At 39.5% G+C, this 23,058-nt stretch overlaps 1 protein-coding gene across 1 annotated transcript in view; it reads left to right on the plus strand.

Annotated features, from left to right (window-relative positions):
• Window positions 1-23,058, plus strand: part of si:dkey-22o22.2 (neural-cadherin) — a 155,784-nt gene that overhangs the window by 91,653 nt on the left and 41,073 nt on the right. Inside the window, exons 16-21 of the mRNA XM_039736564.1 lie at window positions 6,296-6,439; window positions 13,977-14,260; window positions 14,562-16,182; window positions 16,550-16,643; window positions 18,443-18,627; window positions 19,961-20,190. Of these exons, the coding sequence (XP_039592498.1) occupies window positions 6,296-6,439; window positions 13,977-14,260; window positions 14,562-16,182; window positions 16,550-16,643; window positions 18,443-18,627; window positions 19,961-20,190 (2,558 nt within the window). The remainder of the gene's footprint in view (window positions 1-6,295; window positions 6,440-13,976; window positions 14,261-14,561; window positions 16,183-16,549; window positions 16,644-18,442; window positions 18,628-19,960; window positions 20,191-23,058) is intronic.

Below are 23,058 nucleotides of genomic sequence, written 5' to 3' on the forward strand. Positions count from 1 at the left end.
ACTAACAGATCTTCAAACCACTTGTCATTCATAACATGTCTGATCTAGGGGCCAACAAAAATGCCCTTTTTGATCTTGCTGTCAGTTATTCTTGAGAACATCTGTCTTAAATAACGAAAACCTTTGCCTTCCTTGTTTAGTGCTTTCATGAAATTCTTCATGAGTCCCAGTTTTATGTGAAGAGGAGGCAAAAATATCTTTGCCGGGTCGACAAGCGATTCATGTGCCACATTTTTCTGTCCTGGAACTAATTTTTTACGGAGTGGCCAGTTCTGTCGAGAATAGTGCGATTCTTTGGCATGGCTGTCCCATTCACAGAAGAAACAACAGTACTTTGTATAGTCGAGCAGCAGTCCTAGTAACAAAGCAACGACTTTAAAGATCTCCACCTCCACCAGATCTTTACCTGCTATACTGGACATGCTTCAGCAATAGTTCCATATTCTCATACATTTCTTTAATGTGTGCTGCATAGTCAACAGGTACTGAAGGATAAATGTTGCCATTGTGTAGCAGAACAACTTTCAGGCTTAACATTGACGAATCAATGAAGAGACATCACTTTTCCGGGTTGTGATCACAACCCAAGGCTGAGAACAATCCTTCAATGTCACAACAGAAACAGAGACTGCCGACTTGTGCAAAAAATTTGGTTATATCATGATGTCGGCCTCGAAACACAGAAATTTCCGTATCTGGTTACAGCAAACACAATTTCTGCAGTCTCGAACCCAGCAGCTCGGCTTTTGCTTTTGACATACCCAAATCTCTGACCAAATTGTTCAATTCGGACTGTGTTATCAGATGTGGATCGCCTGATGAGCATGGTTCAAAATCCAGGTCAATGTCACTGTCAGTACTCTGCATTGCAGTTTCTTCATCTGGTTCATCTAATGTCCAATCCTTTGATGGTTTCGGAATTGGAAGACTGTCATAATGTGGCACGGGTCTCATTGCTGAAGGCAGATTAGGATATTCAATTGACTTCTTGTTTTTGGCAGAGAAACCAGACACATTGGTCAAACAGAGGTAACAGTCACATGGTCTTTCTGTCTCGCCATATCATCAGAACAGCAAACGACATCGTCTTTCGAGTGCCTCTGAGCCAGGCTCTCAGACTGACAGCACATGTCGCACAGCAAATGTGAGGTGCCCATTCCCTGTATTGATCACCAATTTTGCAGCCAAAATACAGATGATAAGCTTTCTTCACAAGACCAGTCATCCAACGTCTCTGAGGCACAAGTGTATATTCGCTACAATATAGCAGAATGTATCACGGCTGATACAACATTGATGAGACATATCGCCCGACACCAAAAAGTCTATAGCATCAAGCTTACTTACTGTTATATTGCTACAGATACTATACTTTACTATACTAATATTATACATACAAATTGACTATCTATATAAAGCAAATGAGCAGGATCGGTGTATGCAAGCCACCTTTATAGCATGCTGAGACAGCGTCAAGCTCGTTCAGACCTGCCCAGGCATGCCCAGGATGTCAACTTCCACAGAACCAGCTTCCAACCTGGCCTGATTCGATGGCTGGACATGCCCAGGCTGTACAAACCGTTGTTGATAAGTCACTTACGGGAGTGAAAATGTTTGGATACAAATATAAGAAAAAATCATGACAAAACTGAAATGGTACGGTGGGTAAATCCTGATGTGATATTTGTGATCAGCACCCAAAAATCTATAAGAAACACCCAACAGTGTTCAAGAAGCAAAAACTTTGTTGTGCAGTGTTATCTAAAATGTAACTGAAGTTGGGAAGTTGTTCCCAAATGCTGCCTCAGACCATCCAGAGGTGCAATGTTTTGAAACTACTTTGAAACTCCTCGTGATTCTGTATCAGCTAGAGGGTATAATCATCACAGTGGATAGCAAGATAAGAATAGGAAAAATAACAAGGGCTCTGTTGATAAAATCTGTTGCTGATATGTAAAAGAAAAAATGTTTTGATGAAAGTGTGCCTCATATGCAGAATTGCTCAAAGAATACAAATATATTTTCAATATAAATGTACCCGGAAGTCTTAAAACACAATTCATTCCATACAGTGTGTGTGTTTTGTGACAGTAGATGGCGCTATACCATCGCATAACCTGGCACAGAAAGACACAAGAGGCACGCTTACATAAGTGTGGGCTTTTTATTTTCAGTTCTCTTCTTTACAGTCCACAAATATAATTCACAGTCCTTTCTTTCCTTCTTCTCTGCTGCCCTCACTCCTCCACTCTCAAACTCCGGCTCTCCAAATGGAGTGAGGCAGCTCCTTTTATAATGCACCCGGATGTGCTCCAGGTGCTCCCTGATGACCTTCCTGCAGCACTTCCTGGTGTGGCGAAAGTGCTGCATGGGCACCCAGAAGCACTCCGGGTGTACCTGCTTCCTGGTCCAGCAGCACTTTCTGGTGTGACGGAAGTGCTGCATACCATGTCTTCTGAGCCATCCAGGTGACCCCTAACAGTGGCCACAGGTCCCCACAAGGTTGAGCTTCCAAGCTCTGTTCCCGTGGCCCCAACACCAGGGTGGCTGCATTCTCTTGTTCCAGGGGAGGTACTAGTCCTGTCCCGGTCCTACCATCTTCCAGACGTCCTGACGTATATATATATATAGTGGAGCCGACCCGGACACTGACAGGTGGACATGTTGTTTTTTCACCACCACACGTTTTATTTACAATATTTACAATAGTTAATGGTCACTAAGACCCAGTCCAAAAGTGCACAAACCCCAACACACACAGTCCTGGCCACAAATGCCTTCTTCTCGGGCTGCCTCCACTCTCCTCTCTTGCCTCGTCCTTCTTCCACCCGACTCCAGCTCTGAAAGAAGGGAGACGGCACCTTTTATACTCTCCCGGATGAGCTCCAGGTGGTTCCCGGCATTCCCCTCTTGGCCACGCCCCAGCATGGCGGAAGTGCCGGCTGTCCTCCCGGCAGCTCTCCGGGTATCCTTCTAATTCTTCCCCAAAGCACTTCCTGGTGTGGCGGAAGTGCTGAGGCAACAGGTCCCCAAGGCATTGGTGCGTCTCCTGGCGGTGACCACGAGCCCCTGCAGGGTGGGGCTTCCATGCCCTCCACTCATGGCCCCCAAAGCAACCGGGAAGGTGGCCCCCATGTGATCAAGGGTGGGCGCAGACCCACATCCGGTCCCTCACGGTGTCCTGGCCGGGTCATTGCCCCTGGCATCCCTGACTATATATATATATATATATGCGGCACGGTGGCGCAGTGGTAGCGCTGCTGCCTCGCAGTTAGGAGACCCGGGTTCGCTTCCGGGTCCTCCCTGCGTGGAGTTTGCATGTTCTCCCTGTGTCTGCGTGGGTTTCCTCCGGGCGCTCCGGTTTCCTCCCACAATCCAAAGACATGCTGGTTAGGTGGATTGGCGATGCTAAATTGGCCCTGGTGTGTGGGTGTGTTTGTGTGTGTCCTGCGGTGGGTTGGCCCCCTGCCCAGGATTGGTTCCTGCCCTGTGTTGGCTGGGATTGGCTCCAGCAGACCCCCGTGACCCTGTATTCGGATTCAGCAGGTTAGAAAATGGATGGATGGATATATATATATATATATATATATATATATATATATATATATATATATATATATATATATATATATATATATATATATATATATATATATATATATATATATATCGGGCTCCAAACAGGCAAATATATAAAGTCTGCCCCTAAACGAGTGTTTGAATGGATAAAATCTTTCCCAAAATTATAAAGGCAGTGTCTGAATATATAAAGTTGCAAGAAGTGAAAAGACTCACAGTTTTAATAAATTCAATGGGATCCTGACATCCATCCCTCCATCCATTGTCCAACCCACTATATCCTAACTACAGGGTCACGGGGGTCTGCTGGAGCCAATCCCAGCCAACATAGGGCACAAGGCAGGAAACAAACCCTGGGCAGGGTGCCAGCCCACCGCAGGGATCATGACATGGTATAGTAAATTAAGTTTAGCAAAATGTGAACCTGAATAATATCAAGATTGTTCTTTAAATGAATATGTTCAACATTATACATGTACCCATTGTCTTTGTAGAACACATTTATTTTTTATGTGTGCACATTATTGGATATACCTAACAAGACTGACCGTGTCTATACAGAAGCCCTGACCTACTGAATCTTGTTACCATTACTCAAAAAAAATGTCTTGTTTCATGTATGGTAGTGTTATTTCACAAAAGTATTGCATTATTTCAAAAAGATATTCTATGTTTTTTTATTAACAATAACTAAACTTACATTAAATTTATACATTTAGTGTTAGCTCCAGAATGTTCTGGAGCAGGTTTTCATTAAGAATATCTTTGTACTTTGCTCCATTCAGTTATTCCTCAACTCTGACTAGTCACTCAGTTCCTGTCACCGGAAAACAGCCCTACAGTATGATGCTGTCACCACCATGCTTCACTGTTGGAATGGTATTACACAGGTGATGAGCAGTACCTGGTTTCCTCCAGATGTAATGTTTAAAATGGAGGCCAAACAGTTCAATCTTTATTTAATTAGTCTAGATAATCTTGTTTATCAATGTGTATGAGTCTTTTAGTTCCTTTTTGCAAACTCTAAATTAGGTTTCATATGACTTCTAGCCACTCTGCCATAAAGCCCTGATTAGAGGAGTGTTACACTGGTGGTTGTATTTCTGGAAGTTTCTCCCATCTCTACACAAATTCTCTAGAGCTCAGCCAGAGTGACCATTGGATTCTTGGTCATCTCACTTACCAAGGCCCTTCTCTCCTGATTGCTTAATTTGGATTGAAATCCAGTTCTAGGAAGGGTTGTGGTTTTTCCAAACTTATTCTGTTTAAGAATTAGGGAGGCCATTGTGATCCTCAGAGCCTTCATTGCTTCAGAATTTTTTTGTAGCCTTCCCTAGATATGTACCTCAATACAGTTGTGTGTCTAAGCTCTGATTCATATTGTCAACTGTGGGACCTTCCATTTCCTAATCATGCCCAGTCAATTGAATTGACGTAGAGTGTAGGAACATCTCAGTGATTATCTGAGGCAGATTTAAATGTCATAACACAGGGTCTGAATACTTGTGTCAATGTGATATTCAGTTTTTTATTTTTAATACATTTGCAAAAAATCTCCAAAATGCTGCTTTAGTTTTGTCATTCTGGAGTACTGAGTGTTACTTGACATGGGGGAAGAATGCATTTAAATGATTTTAGCACTGCAACATAGCAAAATGTGAAAAAAGTGAAATGGTCTAAATACTTTTCTGAATCTACTGTATAAACAATATAAGATATTTAGTATGAGATATTTTGTACTTATGGGACGGCTGTATTTTATTATTGTTTTATAATGGTGCAATTAATAGTAACATCTCAAAATTCATGTGGCATCATATTCAAAGTAAGCAGTGTACCATCAGATCCTGAAGTGGACTACAGAGAATTAAAATAATGTCCTTCCCTGTCAAACTAGGAATGTTAGTGTAAAGATAATATAAATTTAGACAGAGCAATCAGTGCTACAGTAATATGCAGGAATTTTATGAGGAGACAACAAAAGTCTTTGATAGTAGAGAAGCATTCAGTATTATTACCTACACTTTAAAAAATGATAAGATATCACCCGAAGAGCCAGTGATAAAACTCACAAGAGGAGGATATCCAGGGTACATTTTGGAGAAAAAAAACAATACCTTACAGTTCAACAAACTTAGTGTTAATTGATCTCAAATGAGTATCTACTGTTCTTTTTAATTTATATAAATGTGAACAAAAATTAAACAAAAGGTTTCTTCATTTTAGAGATAACAACAAACAATATAAATTAGCATTTGCCGTAGACTCGGATGTATTGGAGATGAAGTTAAATGCAAATATATCTTTACACAGTAAGCAAAAATATCAAGTTTAATTGCACAAGGAAGTGTCTTCAGCTGTGGACATGTATGTTTGTGTGGTCTCTGCTTTGTGCTTACTGCTGTTAGGAAAGGCTTCAGCCCCACACAACTCTCAATTTTTTCAACTAAGTTTGGATATATAAAGTTATCCCACACTTCTTCACACTGAGGACTGTGAATACTTGCCATTTTCAGATAGCTGCTTCCGACATTTCATACTCGTCTTCAAAATATCTCTATGCCTTCACCCCTATGCCATTTATTATAAATTGAGAGAAAAAGTATACATTAAATTTCTCCTAAAATAGCTTAGACTAGATTAGGTAGACATATTACAATTTAAAGTTTTTTGGATGTATCACTGATAATTTTTTTTTTTGCTGTATTTTTTACAGACACAGCATATCTCAGAATTTTGGTCACAGACGTTAATGACAATGCCCCAGTTTTTCCTCAGTCTGTTTATGAAGTTAGCCTGGGAGAAGATGAAGATGTTGGATTTGTTGTCATTACAGTTACAGCCAATGATGAAGATGAAGGTGAGATGAGTAACAGTAGCCATGGACCAAATCAATTAATGCTAAAGTTTTCACAGTTCCTCCTACATGTACAGTTGTCTTTCATCAGTTTGATCCGGTATCTCTCCCCTTTTGGGCAGAAGTAATTAGTCACTTTAAACCTACAACTTGTCTACTAGATATTGTTTCTATTCATCTTCTTAAATATGTTTTTGAAGTGTTAGACCTAGCATTTTAGACATTATAAATAGATGTTGTGAAACTGGTTAAGTCCTAGTAATTTGTAAACATGCTGTGGGTAGCCTTTAATAAAAAAAAAAACAAATCTGCACTTTACAGACTTGTCTAACTTCAGACACCCATCTCCAAGTTGTCCTTTCTTTCTAAAATTCTGGAGAAGGTTGCTTTTCTACAGCTTCAAACTTTTTTAATGAAAATGGTATTTCAGTCTGGTTTTATGACACACCACAGCACGGAGTCTGCACTTTTAAGGGTTCTAAACAATCTCCATTTTAATAAGTGACTCTGGGGATACTGCTGTCTTGGTGCTGTTAGATCTAACTGCAGCATTTGATACAGCTGACCATGTCATCCTTATTGCCCATCTTGAGCAGTTTGTGGGTATACAAGGAACTGCTTTGGAATGTGTCAGGTCATACCTCACAGACAGAAGCTTTTCAGTCAGCCTGGGCAATTTCTCCTTCTCCTTGGCACCTATCACCAGTTGGGTATTTAAGGGATCTATTCTGGGGGATATTCTTTTTTTCACTGTATATATTGCCCTTAGGATCCATTTTTAGAAATAAAATATTTCTTTCCATTGCTACACTGATGATACACAGATGTATTTTCCACTGAAACAAATTCTCTTAAACCTTTATTTGAATGTCTGGAAGATATTAAAACATGAAGGTCACTAAATTTTCTTAATCTCAATGACAAAAAAACAGAGACTGGGTTTTGGACCTTCTGATCTTACTTATGCTACAGAAATTAATTTTGGCACCATGACAATCTACTGTAAACCCTTTGCAAAAAAATATTGGTGTGATTTTTAATAATGCCCTCAAATTTGATAAACAAATTGACTCCGTTGTCAAAACCTGTTTCTATCAGCTCAGAATATTGGCGAAGGTCAACCCTTTCTTTCTGTGTTTATCTCTTCTTGGCTTGTCTATTGGAACTCATTATAGATTCTAATTCATCAGTCATCCCTTGCTCGTCTTCAGCTAGTCCAGAATGCTGCTGGCAGGCTTCTAACAGACACCCGAAAACAGAATCACATCACACCAGCCTTAGCTTTCCTTAACTGGCTTCCAGTTCACTATAGGATTTTAATATATATATATATATATATATATATATATATATATTGTCACGCACGCGCAAATAGGAGACACGATTCGGAAGACGTTCGCCGGCAGGGAGTGGCGGGTACTAACCTTTCTCCTTTGCTTTCTTACAGAAAAAAAGACGCTCCGCCACCATAAGCCTCATTTGCCCTCAGCACGTTACTTCTGCCCTTCCTCCGCCTTTTTGTTCCTGACGTCATCAATCCCATCTTCCCTCACGGTTCCTTCCCAGCATTCCTCCACTTCTGGCTCCTCCTACATAAAATGGCCGCTGACGCCATCTTCGGCGTCACGCATATGAATCTGTTGTGTTTATATTTTGACCAGTGTTTTTTTTTTTCATTAATTGTGGATTGTCTGCAATATACGGGGCCAGAAAACCCCAAACCTTTTTGCTACTTGTTGTTGCATCTTTTACAATATATATATAGGGTGGTCCAGATCTAATTATGCAATTTTCATTATGCTATAACAACATGCAACACAGGATGTTGGAGAAATTTAAAGTGAATAGGAACATGATCTCCGAAATCAATGAAATGTTTGACCGGACTGGTAGCGCCAAATCACCCAAAATTGTATTGTTTTCCTGCATTGCATTAAGAGTTGCATAATTAGATCTGGACCACCCTGTATATATTGTGGACACCAGGGGTCACACAACTCCCCAAACACCCGACACAATAGACAGATGCACAAGTCCCAGCACAACAGAGGCTTTTATTTCAGTGGGGTAGAGTTTTTCCCTTGCTCCACCCTTTATACAGCACAGTACTAAGGTCAATTCAACACAGTCCTTTTCTCTCTCTTTTGTTCCTCTGTCCTTCTTCCACCTCCACTCCTCCCTCAAGCTTCATCCATTTCCTCTCGACTCTGGCATCTGGAGTAATGGCGGCTTGCCCATTTTATAGGGAACCCAGAAGTGCTCCAGGTGTTCAATGACCTTCTTCCGGCAGCACTTCCGGGTGTGGTGGAAGTGCTGCCCCAAAGGACTCAGCAATCATCCAGCCGCTTCCTTCTGGTGGCCACGGGCCCCAGCAAGATTGCGCTTTCATGCCCCAAACCCACAGCAAGCCAGGGGGGCTGTCCTCTAGCATTCCAGAGAAGGTAATGCCCTGAATATGCTCTCTCCCCCGGTCCTTCCTTTATAGAGGCGTCCCACCCAGGCTGTCCACCATATATATTGTGAGCAGGGGGTCTGAACATACCCCTTGAAGACACAGACACTCCTAAAAAAACACTGACAGACTACCTTCACATTGCTCCCTTACTTGCTGGGCTTACTTACAGCTGCTCTGTTGCGTGATATGTGTTTCTCGCACGGTGGTACACATACTTAAAATTCTAAACAGCACCTGTCCTTTTGGGCTGATTGCTTTGTTTCTCTCTCCTCCCCCAGACATCCTCTGCTCCTGTTGGGGGTCCTCTTCCCTTGTGCTCCCCAATGATGTTTGCCTATTCTTTTAATCGAGAACTAACTGCATACTGAGCTCATTTTACTTCTGAAAGAGACATGTTTGTTTGAAGTGTTTGAATTAAGTTCCTGTCTCTACAATCACCTGTGTTTCTATGCAATTCTTTGACCCAAGCATGAAAATATACATAATGATGTATTTTTGGAAGATGTTCAGCACTTTGGACAACTTCTGTTGTTCTTAAATGTGCTCTATAAATAAAATTGACTTGACTTTGAGAAGCTGATCTTCTGGCTAGGACGTTGGATATCTCTAGGTTCATGGTTCTTGAGACTGATCCTGCAATTTTCTGTGAACCACCCAATCATACTGAGATTGCACAAGCTGTGAATCAGCTGAGGGTAGTGAAGGCTGCAGGGATCTGTGGTATCAGGGGTGAACTTCTCCAGGCAGGTGGTAAGGCTGTACTCCTGCCATTGCAAGCAATCGTTGCTTCCATTTGGGAATCTGGCATCGTCCCAACTGATTGGAAAATGGGACTTGTCATCCCTATTTGGAAAGGGAATGGTCATCACAGGATTGCAGAAACTACATGGGGTTAATACTGCTCTCGGTACTGGATAAGGTCCTTTATAGGGTCATCCTCAAGAGGATCCATGATCACTTGCTCACCTACCAGTGACCGGAACAGTCTGGTTTTACACCAAAGAAGTCTACTGCATCCCGGCACTGAGGATTCTCATCAAGCGCAAATGTGAATATCGCTAGAGTTTCTTTATAGCCTTTGTCAATTTTTATAAAGCGTTCAACTTTTTCAGCTGTCGTGAGGGACATCCTGAAACTATGTGGGATCCCACCAAAGTTACTGGATGTCATGCCCATACCCTGTTCGATGCTTGCATGGACTAGGTGTTGGGCAAGGCTGTGGGTTAGTGAAGAAAGATTCACTGATCTTGACTTTGCTGACAATGCTATGATTTTCACATAGTCAATAGAGGTTCTGATCGGGGCTCCCAAGAGATTGAGTGAGGAGTCCCAGTGTCTGGGCTTGCAAGTGTCCTGGATAAAAACCAAGATCCAGGCCTTTAGTGATCCCTTGGGCACAGCTCGCTTTTTGCAGCAATAGATTTCTCCTCATTATTAACCTCGGCAGCGACATTCATGTCTCTGGGGACTCCTCCTGTGAAGTTAGTAGAGAGAGCATGGGGGGGGGGTGTCACAAGGTCTCTGGAAAGGGGTGTGTGGGGCTCCCGATATCTTTGCAAAAGGACGATTGTCCAAGTCTTCAGAGTTCTGTTTTGCTATATGCTTGGGAGACATGGACACTATCCAGTGACCTGAGACGAAGACTATCTCTTTGGGGAATCCTTGGGTACCACTGGTTTGATTTGGTGTTGAATGAGTGGTTGCTCACAGAGTCCCGAATGAGGCAAATTATCTGGATTGTGAGGGAGCATCAGTTACGGCACTATGGCCATGTGGCACGATTCCCCTTAGGGTGATCCTGCTTGTAGGATCCTCATTGTTGAGGACCCAAGCAGCTGGTCAAGGCCAATGGGACACCCAAGCAACACCTGGTTGTGGCAAATAGATGGTTATTTTTGGAGGGTGGGACTGGACTGCGAGTCTACCTGGTGGGTTGCCAACCAAGCTCAGCTGGAGCAATCCCTATACAGCAGCCCCTGGGTGTTGGCCACCCACTCCTCTCCTCTCCAGGGGCTCTCCACACCACTGCCTGTGTCTGCTTGCTCGCTCATTATCTCACACCAGCTCCTTCTGCCTCCTTTCGTCTTGTCTCTCTTTCTCTCTTTAACCTCCATTCTATTCTCTACTCGCACTCCCCTTTTAAAATGGGGATATGGCACAACTGTGGCAATCTGCAGTTCCCGGCATCAATCAGGGTTACAGGCAATCCTGCACCTGTGCACCAAGTGCGGGACCTTCTGCTTCTGCATAGCACATGGGAACTGCAATCACCATACTACCACACACCCACCCACCCCCATCTGTATTTATTTAAAAGACACCAATCAACCACTGACCTCACTTTACCACAGGTGATCTGAGGCAAAGAGATACAGACTACTGCTGATCAGCAAAATTAGCCAGAGAGTTTTTCACAGCAGTAAATATTTTCCTGGAAATTTAGCGTGTGGTGGGCTTAGACAAAATTTTTTCTCAGTGCCCCATGATTCTTTGTGAAGCTAGAAAGATATCAATGTGGGTGGAGATATCTGTATTTGATCACACATGCACAGAACTTTCATGCATATATAATATCAGTGTACTCCATCTCACATTTGATGTTGCTTTCTGAACTGCTTCACAAATTATTATGGAAATACATCCATAGCTTTATTGTATGTTGTGTTTTGATTGTTGAATTAGCATGTTACACTTTTCGCTAGTAGCATAGATCAGGTACTCAGGGACTGCCCCAGATTATATAACACTGATCCCTTGCATCACAAGCTCTGTCAATACTCCAAAGCTCAAACAGAGAAGTGCTGGTACAGAGTAGCGCAATGTCACAGTTGTTAGGCCGGATTTGCATTCCACAAGGCTTAAAAAAAAAAACTCATTGTATATACATTTAAGATGTACATTAGCTGATCATAATGAGAATATTATGAAATACTTTGTTGTTCTGCATAGATTCATTGCACTTTGTGTCTTTACTGTTGGATTAAGCATGCAGAGTTCAGGTATTGACTTAAAAGCTTATATAACACTCTTGCAGCATATTCAGCAGAGAAATGCCACTATGGAGTAGTGCAAAATGATCATCGAGTCAGTGGACTCAGCTCACAAAAGGGAAGCTGGTGTGGTCCGAACACATGCACAATCAGCCATGTTGTATATCAGCAGTCAACACAAGCCTTAAGAGAGCACTCCTCCTCACCCTCCCAGAGTCAGAAAACAGACAAAACCCTGTGAAATAACAATGATAATGGAAGATTTATTACTGTTTGCAAAGCATATATTTCTTTTAGATGGAGAAAATGGAGTTCAAAGCATCTGCACAGATAGCTAGTTCCACACCACTGCTTCATGGCACAGCCAGTTAGTGCCCCAAAGACTGAAACTTTGTGTGCATAATAACAATTATAACCTACTCAGAACTAGTTTTGTTTCTACTTCCATATTATCTTTGTGTTTTTTGGGAAATTTAGCAAAGCTCCCCAATATTTCTTCAATTCCACTGAACTTAGTCTGAAGTAAATTCTCTGTTGTTTGGTCATGATTAATATGGACTAAGATGCCACAAATGCTCTATGTTCTGAAATATCTCTAAATGACATTTAACTGTCATTTGATGATCTTACAAATTATGGAGTTTGTTTATGAATACTTTAGATAAGGGTAATATATACAAGTTTTTGTGTACAGTATTTTAGCATATTGTAGTATGAAGGATCATCTTAGTAAATGTCAGCATTAAAATAAATACTATCAAACATAGTGTGTTTAGCAAAAACACAACAGAGGAAAATACAAGGGAAATACAAAAGCCAAATAAACAGAAGGATAGGAAGTGCTGGTGGCAGTTTGTACCTGCCAATGGGTGTGTTGACACTTTTTCTATAGTGTCGTTTCTTGTGACTGAAGACAGAGAGATATAATTAAAGTTAGCAAAAAATCTTTTATTAATACACACCAGGCAAAGGTAAAATGACAAAGAAGCACAGTCCTAGGACACCTGCCCTTCATCTGCCTCGAGGGGTCGGTGTCCCAAATTTTTTATAGGGCCTTTGTCTTATGACTTTAGTTACACAAGAATTTCAAACCATTACATCTTACAACATTTTGCTTGGATCAGCATTTACAACATTCTTTAAGTTCATCAGTTGGTCACTTGTGGTTTTTTTTTCGTTAGGAGAAACAAGAAGTTGCACTTGTCATGTGCACTATGGACAAGACAGGGTCTGCATGGCTTTTGTCATGTACACCAGATTGAATATATAAAAATTTAGGTCCTTGCAGCTTTCTGTATTAGAGTTTTGGATGCACAAGAGCTGTGACATCTTTCGAATGGCAAGAAGTCTTTTGATCCCTTCTGTGCAACTCACAGAGCCACATGACACAGCATGGAAATAAACAACTGAGGAAAGATGGCAATAAGCAGCAATCATTCTGGCATTACAAAGCAAACATGGTCTTTTTTTTTAAAATTGGGTCTGTGCTGTTTCTCATTTATAAACGAAGATTTGCATTGCTTGTTGAGTCAGCGAGAGGTCATCTGCTTTGTAAAACTACTGACTTATCTGAAGTAAATTATGCCTATATTTATCATTTTAAATGATTTTTTACAGGTTGGTTATCTTCTGACTAGATGTTATATCAACATAAATGTGAGATTTGCAGTCACAGGATAAGACGGGTAATAAAACATAGTGCACCAAGGCACCCATAAGATGTTATATTCAGCAACATATTCAGTGCAAGTACTGCTTGATTTTCTTCATTGATGATTTAATCACATCTAGTACTAAATACAGGATACTCTCATTTTCGTCTTACATTTTAAATTGATTGATTATTCCAAAATAAATTGGCTGTGCTATGGTGAGACCTGTGATGGACACTTGTGTGTGATGTTGCTGGGATAGATTCCAACCAACTGCAAAGGTCAATTGGAGAAAGCACATTTGAGAATGCTGTGTTATGATTAGAATACCTAAAACCGTCCGGTAAAATGGATAGATGCACAATAACTAAACATGTTCATATACTGTCAACTACTGCAAAAGATAAAACAGCATCATATCTTGTGTTGTTTTGTGTTTTCAGGAGCAAATGCTAAAATATGGTACCAAATTACATCTGGAAATGTAAAAGGGATATTTGGTGTAGAGCCTGACACTGGTATCATTTATATAACTCACTGTCTAAACTATGAACATGAGCAACATTATGAATTAAAACTAGTGGCATCTGATGGAAAATGGGAGGACCAGACTCTTGTCATTGTTAATGTTATAAACCGAAATGATGAAGTGCCTGTTTTCAACCAGAATGAATATCATGGCTCTGTGGAGGAGGAATTAAATGTGCTTCCTGTTTTTGTGCTGCAAGTAAGAAACGATTTATTTTATAATTATGTAAATGATATATCTGAAATATAACTACGCATACACTTTCCAATTAAATAATATTAAGAATGAAAAATATAAATGCTTATTCTGTAAACATTTTATATAGTATTTGAGGAGTAATAGTCTGTACTACATGCTTTCATCACAAATTACAGAAGTTGAACTTTTGTTTCTTGTGTTTAATTTGCATATATTTCTCCTTTATGGTAGCCACTGACCAATTTCAGTAATTTACTTTCTCTTTAACCCAGTTTATAAACTCTGTAAATACATTTTACAGGTTTCGGCTATTGACCCTGACTGGGAAGCAGATCAGAGTGCCTTGCGGTACTCATTGCATGGACAGGGTGCTAATAGTGAGTTCACCATTGAGGAGATGACTGGAAGGATTTATGCTGAGAAGAAACTTGACAGAGAAAAACATTCGGTTTGGCACTTTCTAGTTCTTGCTACTGATGAGAATGGGGAAGGACTAACAGGCTTTGCAGATGTAATTGTGGAAGTGCAAGATGTTAATGACAACCCTCCAAGGTTCCTCTGTGCTACAAATGGGTGCTTTATTGGTTGTGTTCCAGAAAATTCCCCAGCAGACACTTCTATCATGGAAATGATTGCCACTGATTTAGATGCCCCAGAACCTGGAAAAAAATCTGTACTGACTTACAGGATTATTCAGAATGTGCGCAATGAAGTCAGTCTTAATCTTTTCTCAATACACCCATCTACAGGCACTATTTCTAATGTAAGGAAAACTTTGGATAGAGAGCAAAATGACAAATATTTTGTTATAGTGGAAGCAATGGATGGTGGAGGCCTAACTGGGACAGGAACTGCTACTATTTTGGTTTCAGATATCAATGACCATGCTCCCATTTTCACTCAGAAACTCTATACATCTTCCATACCAGAAACTCTAGACATTAACAGTGAAGTTCTGGTGATTTCGGCTACTGATTTGGATGTGGGAGAAAATGCGCTGATGACCTTTAGCATAGTAGCTGGGGATGACAATCATAGGTTTTTTATCGAGACTGATAAGGCTAACAAACGTGCAGTTATTCGACTGAAAACCAAGGTTGACTTTGAAAAGCCTCAGGATAGACATTTTAACATGACTCTCAAGGTAGAAGACAAGGATTTCTTTAGTCTTGCTTACTGTATTATTCATGTAGAAGATTCGAATGATCACACTCCTGTCTTCTTTTCTCAGTTTTATGATAGTGGAACTCTTCCTGAAAATGTTTCTGTAGGTACAGTTGTCACTCAGGTTACAGCAGTTGATTTGGAATTTGGACCAAATGGCCAATTTCTGTATAGTATTGCTCCCGAGTCTGATCCATTTGATCAATTTCTAGTTGACAATGAGGGTTGGATATTAGTGGGTGATGCCTTAGACTATGAGAAATGTTCCCATCATCGGCTTATAGTTTATGCTACAGACATGGGACATCCCCCTCTGACTGGAAGTGCTGTAGTACTGTTAACAGTGCAAGATATCAATGATAACGGACCTGAGTTTGAAATGCCATATCAGCCTGTAGTGTGGGAAAATGCTGCAGCTCCAGATGTCATCCCTATGAATGACACCTCACTACTGCTACATGCAAAAGACAGAGACACTCTTCTTAATGGGCCACCGTTTACTTTTCAGCTTTTGGGTGAGAGTCAAGAAAATCAAAATGGTTTTAATCTTACTGATTTAAGAAATGGCAGTGCCTATATAACTGCACTTCACACTTTTGACAGAGAGGAAAAGAAGATATATTACTTGCCAATTTTAATTACTGATAGTGGCCATCCACCCATGAGTTCCACCAATATCTTAACAATTATTATAGGAGATCGGAATGACCATCCTCATAAAGCAGGACACACAGAATTTATTGTTTACACCTATGAGGGTAAGAACAAATATTCTAATGGAATAAAGATTTTTTTCTTGTTGAGTATGATCACTGTTGACTCATAATGCATGTCACATTGTATTAAAAATAAAATGTGTGGGTAAGTTTTTTAAATGAAAAAGTCCTTTACCTCATTTGCGGCAACTATAGGCTGCAGCTTGCTGCAACCCAGACCTTGACTGAGCCTGTCTGAAAATGAGAATATTTAAAGCATAGTATTTCCTTTTTGGATTCCAGTTATAAAAAATAGCCATGATAATGTATGTTATTTTTAATATCAATGAAAATACTGTGTATTTATTTTTATCTAAATCTCAGAGCCATATGTTTTTCTGTATCTACTAAATGCATGTATTTTCTTCAGGTATTCTACCATCTACTCATTTGGGGCAAGTGCATTCTCCTGACCCTGATGACTGGGATATAAAAAAATACAGATTTGAAGGAAATCCTTATAGGTACTATGATCTTAATTATAATTACTAAGACAACTATCACCTCTAATCGATAAAATAAATAAAAGCATATAGATTTTCTTACTGCAACTATTATGTTATTTATCTTAGCAGCCTTTTTCCATAGTAGGTAGATTTGCCACATCACAGTACTTCATCCATCCATTCATTATCCAACGTGCTATTTCCTTAACTACAGGGTTACGGGGGTCTGCTACCCACTGTGCCACCGTGCTGCCCTCCTCCAAGACAGTTTATTTTAAATTATTTTGTCTTTACCATTATCTGTTTTCTTAAAGAGAGTTTATTCCAGATACCCATTCCATCAAAACAGCTCAGGAATTGTGATTGCTTCTTTTCTGTTTTATAGAGTCTAGTTTACCTTGAAAAATGTTTGACTTTTCTACTCTGGGTGAAATACTGTAGGTAGTAATAATTGCAAGAATGTAATTTAGTAAATTGTAAACCTTAGTTGTTTTGCAGCTAGTTTCATAGTTTGGTTACTTTGTTTGTCAGAGTTGACTTTGGGCCATGTAGGAAGTGTGGTTTTGTACTATAGAACAACACTATTTAAAATCCACAATAACATTTTTCCAAAAGAATTCAGTACTTTTAAAGTAGTTTTAAATTAGTTTAATTGTGATCACCTAAAGATTTCAGTCAACAGTACAACAGTGTACAACTTTGTACAATAAAGCAATGCAAGTTTCTTCTTTTTTAACACCTTTTATATGAATACTTTTTTCTTTTAACATTGTAGAATATATGGGAATAATGTAATGGTTCCCTCCCTTGTGCAATACAATAATATTTTCTCTTTAATTATATTTATACTACTTTTTTATTTTGAAAATAGAAATCCATTCCTTAATTTCCTCAATGCACTTATTACAGTTCAGAAGCCTATTCTGGCAGCATCAGGCACTAGAGAAGAACCAATGCTGAATGTGATGCCAGATGATTATGGAGCACATTCACACAAACACCTCCACACACATACAAACATCCATACTGGGCTAATTTACAGTCACCAATCAAAACAATTTACACATCTTTGGAATGTTTGAGAAAATTTGGGTAGTGTGGTATAGGGCCGGGGCCTTTGCCCAACCAGGACCCCTTCACGTTGGAAGGACTGGGGGAGGGAGTGTATCAGCATTACCACCCCCGGAGCGCTAGATGGCAGCCTCCCTGGGTTGCAGCGGTGCCTTGGACTCCTGCAAAGCTCCATGGGAGTTGGAGTGTGATACAGCCCTGTTGGGTTTCAGTGGGCACCACCAGGGATTGCTGCAGCTGCTGCTGATCCCTTATGGGCAGCTCTTCTGTCACAACCAGAAGTGCTGCTTGAAGTAGGTTAACGAGCACCTGGAGCACTTCCAGATGCCTTATATAAGGGGCCAGCAGACAGAGCCAGAGTCGGGAGAAGTTAGACAAGGCTTGCCTGGAGGAGTGGAGTGGAGAGGAGGGAAGAGGAAGAGAAAGAGAAAAGAAAGAAAAAGAGATTTGTACTGCGCTGTGCTGTGAACTGTGCAACACTTGTGGGAAATGGGGGAAGGCATTTCCCAAAAGGGAAAAAGAAAAAAGAAAAAGTGTGTGTGCTTAACTTGTGTCCCGCGTCTGTCTGTGTCGGGTTTGGACGGCAGGTGCACCCTCTGCAGACCACAGAACCCTGCTCAGACCATGGAAGAATAGGGAAGCTCACATAGACAGATCTTTAAAGGCAGCAGCAGTAACCACAACACCACCACCATGCTCCTTTATGAGAACTCACCTGCCATATCCTTTTTCTTGTTTTTTTGTAGGCACTTTATTCTAGATGAAAACTCTGGATTCCTTAGTACTATAGAAGGAACCCCAACTGGAACATATAATTTAAGAGTTAAAGTGATGGATGGGTGTTGGCCTGATGTAATTTCTACTGTAAAAGTAGTCATCCAAGAACTGCCAAAAGAGGCAATACTTAATGCTGGATCCTTACGAATTACCAGTGAGTAGTGCACCAGTTGTGACCATAATCCAGATTAGCAAGAGATTGCTATAGTTATGTGAAGGAACATTATTTTAAGATAGTGAAGGAAAATGTGTGGTGAATCTGACTTCAGTCATTTAAAATTGCCAAAAAATATGTTTGTTTAATGTTCATTAATCATTACATGACACAATAAATATCTTGGTTCAATAAATTGGTATATAAAAATTAAAACTAGCAAAATGTGTTGTTATTATTAGGGGCTGCTTTTATTGGGGGTTTCCCTAGCTATCTCTGCCCCCTTAGATAGTTACTGCCACCTGAGGATCTGTCCCTCTCAGGTCTAAAACTAGAGAGCTACAGTGCCCTTCTTTCAAAACCCTCATCCTGGAGGAACACATGAAGCCCATCCACATGGATACGTGGAGGGTGTGAGGCAGTCTGGTCTGCCCAGCCTGAAACAAGCCATCTTGAATATGGTCAAAGGATGCACCAGTGTTAGTGTTAAACCAGTCCTGTTGTCTCAGGCTGTTAGCTATTTTTTATCCCACATCTAGCACAAATGTAATGACTCAGGGGTGCAAGAGACAAAGGAATGGGTTTAGCACTCTACAAAAAGCTGGTGGTAGTTATCCAAGAAAAAAATCGTTGGTTGATTCAATGGTCAGACCCAACACCCACTTCTGCCTTTATTGGCTGCTAACCCACAGTTAGAGGCAATCATTTACCACACAATCCCCTGAATCTGTGAGCTAAACCAAGCCCAGCATCCATATCCAAGGCTCGCTGCTGGCTATGCACCCAAGGTGATGGGCTTTAGCAGCTGGAATGTTCCTTAAGTGCTGTGTCTTGGGCTGCAAAGAAGGAACCCAAGAAGGGTGGGATGGAAGAGGGTAGAAGCAGAGGATTGCCTGGATATGCTATTCATAATAAATATCTTATTAAGTGATGCTGTTAAAAACACCTTCCAAACCCACTTTTCCAGAATAGGATCGTGGGGAAATTGTAGCCTATCCCAGCAAGCATCGGGTGCAAGGCAGGAGAACACACATAATTATATTATTTAAAGACTTCTTTAGATGTTTTACACATAATTTAGAGATTAAAGTTTAACATTTTAAAGGTGAAATAAATATTTAAAGGTATTTTAAAATATGTAAAAGTATCTACAGATTGATAACCACTGGTATTATACAGTCTATCTCTTTATCAGGTTTTTTATGTCAAGATGAGAAACATTTTCCCTGTTGTTACCTGTAAATGTAATCTTTCTTGCTGTTTAGTAAATACATGTATGTAAGTGTAAATGTAAATTAAAAACTACTTATCCTTTTTATTTATTTTACTTCAGATATTACAGCAGAAGAATTCATCTCAGTCCAAGAAGGAGAAAGCAAATATTCAAAATTAAAGAATTTACTTTCAGAAACCATTCCTGCTGAAGTTGATAACATTCACCTCTTCAGCATAACAAATGTTAAGCAGCACTATAGAGAGCTCAATGTGTGGTTTGCTGCTCATGGTTCCTCCTACTACACTGCTGAGAAACTCAATGGAAACGTTGCAGCAAATAAAGAAAAGGTTTGAATGAAAAGGGAATTAATCTGTTTGTATGCATGTATGGAGAATGTGACTTTTCTAGCTTCTACTGCAAAACAAAATGGAGAGGACTGCATGCTGTAAATAGCCCCTTACTCAAACATCATCTGCTGGAATAAATAGATAAATAAGAAAATAATAAAAAAGATAAATAAATCCCATAATTATGCAGGATTATAAAATATCAAAATATTGGCCTGGACTGAAGTGCTATTAGGTTGCAACCATAAATTATATAGATAATTCAATGGTCAACAAACACTTTTTAACGTATGTTGTAATGAATGTACTAAGTACATGCTGAATTCAAAAATTAAATCCACATTTTCTTATCAGGCTTAGTTTTCTTGTGATCCCCTCTTCATTATTCTGTTCAAATAGTGCCATTACAACACTAATTTCTAACTATACTAGCATATTTGTTACCAATCATTAAGCAAAAATCCAGCTATTATTGTTCTCTAGCATAAATAGACAAAAGGATTTTTTTTGTCCTCCAGTAAACTGAGCAAAGATATTGGCTGATTCTGATGGATTTCCATAGATTCAAAATTAGTAAACCAAGTAACAAATGTTTCAATTAATATAATGGCACCATCCATCACTTTTTATGACTAGCTATCAAGCATTTTACTACGTAAATACAGAAATAGTGGCTCTTTTTGTAATTTCTTTAGGCGAAAAACACATTTTTATTGTTGCCGTTTATTTAGCAAGTTGGAATGTGATAAATATATTCTTCTGGTGACAGTGACTGTTGATGGGTTGATGCTCAACCAAATGGAAAATGATTTTTGTCAGTAAGCATTCTATCCCTAAACAATACAGCTTTTACATATAAATAAACGGCAGTGAAGTGCAAGGAAAAATAAAGTTCTGCTCTTAGCCAGTTTACAAAAGGACGACTCTTTTATTTACTATTGTTTGCAATTCACAGTCCTTCCAGACTTTATAGTCACATAAACTCTAGTTTCCAGCATAAGGACTTAATTAAGATTTCTTATTATACATCTTTGATGTATTAGTCCCTCCCTTGTACTAATCTACTATGAAACTAATGAAGCTTAAGTTTCAGGGCCCCTTAAACAACTTTAGTCTGGATTGCTTAATAATTTTGGGTATATACTGTATGAGAAGAGGATTTTAGGAAATAATATTAATAATTCAGTGTAATTCAAACCAAAATAATAGTTTAAATAATAATTAAAAGTATCATGTAGTCTAACAGCAAATGCAAAAATGTTAAAATTATGGATGTTTTGTTCTTAATATATTTAATATAAAATAAATATAAATAAGTTTAAAAAACTGTTAACATGACAGAAATTAAAATTTTTGTGAAAATTATTTATGCTAGGCTAGCAGTAAGTGAAAATATGAAAGGATGCAGTCATTGTAAAGGCCAGCATTTTGGTAACTTTTTATTTTCCAAATAATCTTATAAAACTTTAAAATATACTAAACATGTAATACTACAGTATTACAATAAATAATAATTTTATTTATGTACAATTAAAATACCTTATAAATTGAAGAATAACAAAAATATCTTCTTTGGTAGATGCAAACAGTCGATCATGCATTGTAACAAAAAGGGGAAAAGGGGAGCTGTTGAAAAGGCAAACACAATGTTTTCATGGCTCACGTTAGCATTGTGATTGCCTTTTCAACGTAATAACACTCGTAATAGTGATATAGACAAAAAAATTTTTTTTCAATAAAGTGTTCATAAGGATACAATATTTTAATTATCCCTATTCAAAAATAAATGTTATATTTAGAAATTGTAAGGTAAGCAATAAGGATGAAATAGTGCTAGATTAGCCTAAGCCTGTTGTTTTTTATGAAGAGAGGTTACCCAGCCATGTTGCTGGTTGCAAAGAGTCCCCATAACAGTGACTGTAAACATCTCTGGTTCATGGTCACATTACCAAATGTAACAAGTAAATCTTTAGCAAAAGCCTAATAGGGCTAGGCCATCCTGTGAAGCATTTTCTTCTAAAGATGTTTATGGTTCTCTCCTGAAAAGAAACAAGAAAATTATCTGAGGCATTTCCAGTTCCTTCATTTGACCCTATGTCTTTTTGCATTCACACCTGGCAAGATCAGTGTTCTTAGCAACCAAATGAAGAACTGCTAATGGAACCCTTTATTTTGAATGAGTTTTTTAATAAATGAGAGTTTTCTATTAGTCCCAAGGAGAGTAAACACAAATTAACAAAATCCAATTTGAACAAAAAAAACCTCAAAATGCAATTTTTAAAAGAATACTGGAATATATTAACTAAATAGGTATATATATATATATATATATATATATATATATATATATATATATATTGTGAGACTTGCCCGGACACCACCAGTCGGAAACCACATCTTTATAAATCGCACACTTTTATTTAACATAAAAAACACAAACACGACACAATGCACACAGCAATAATCTCCCACAATGAATTCAGTCCTTAGCCGCCAATCTCCTCCTGGGAGCTTTGTCCTGCTCCCACTCCCGACTCTAGCTCCCCGAGTATAAGGAGGCGGCGCCTTTTATTCCCGCCCGGATGTGCTCCAGGTGGCTGTTGACGATCTTCTGGCATTACTTCCTGGTGTGGCGGGAGTGCTGCCCTTTGCCCGGGAAGCACTCCGGGTGTCCCTGGCCGGTTCCTCCGCCATCTTGCAAAGTGTGGCAGAAGTAACGTTCTCCCGGGTTCTAGGAGGCTTAAGGTGCCCCCTGGCAGTGGCCACGGGTCCCAACGAGTTGGAAAGTCTCTCCTCCTCTCCCGTGGTCCTCTCCTGCTCCAGGGCGGTTGTCCTCCTGACCCGGAAGCTTTTAATGTCTCTATCCAG

This window comes from Polypterus senegalus, chromosome 15 (assembly GCF_016835505.1).
Source record: "Polypterus senegalus isolate Bchr_013 chromosome 15, ASM1683550v1, whole genome shotgun sequence".
NCBI classification, from domain to species: Eukaryota; Metazoa; Chordata; class Cladistia; order Polypteriformes; family Polypteridae; genus Polypterus; species Polypterus senegalus.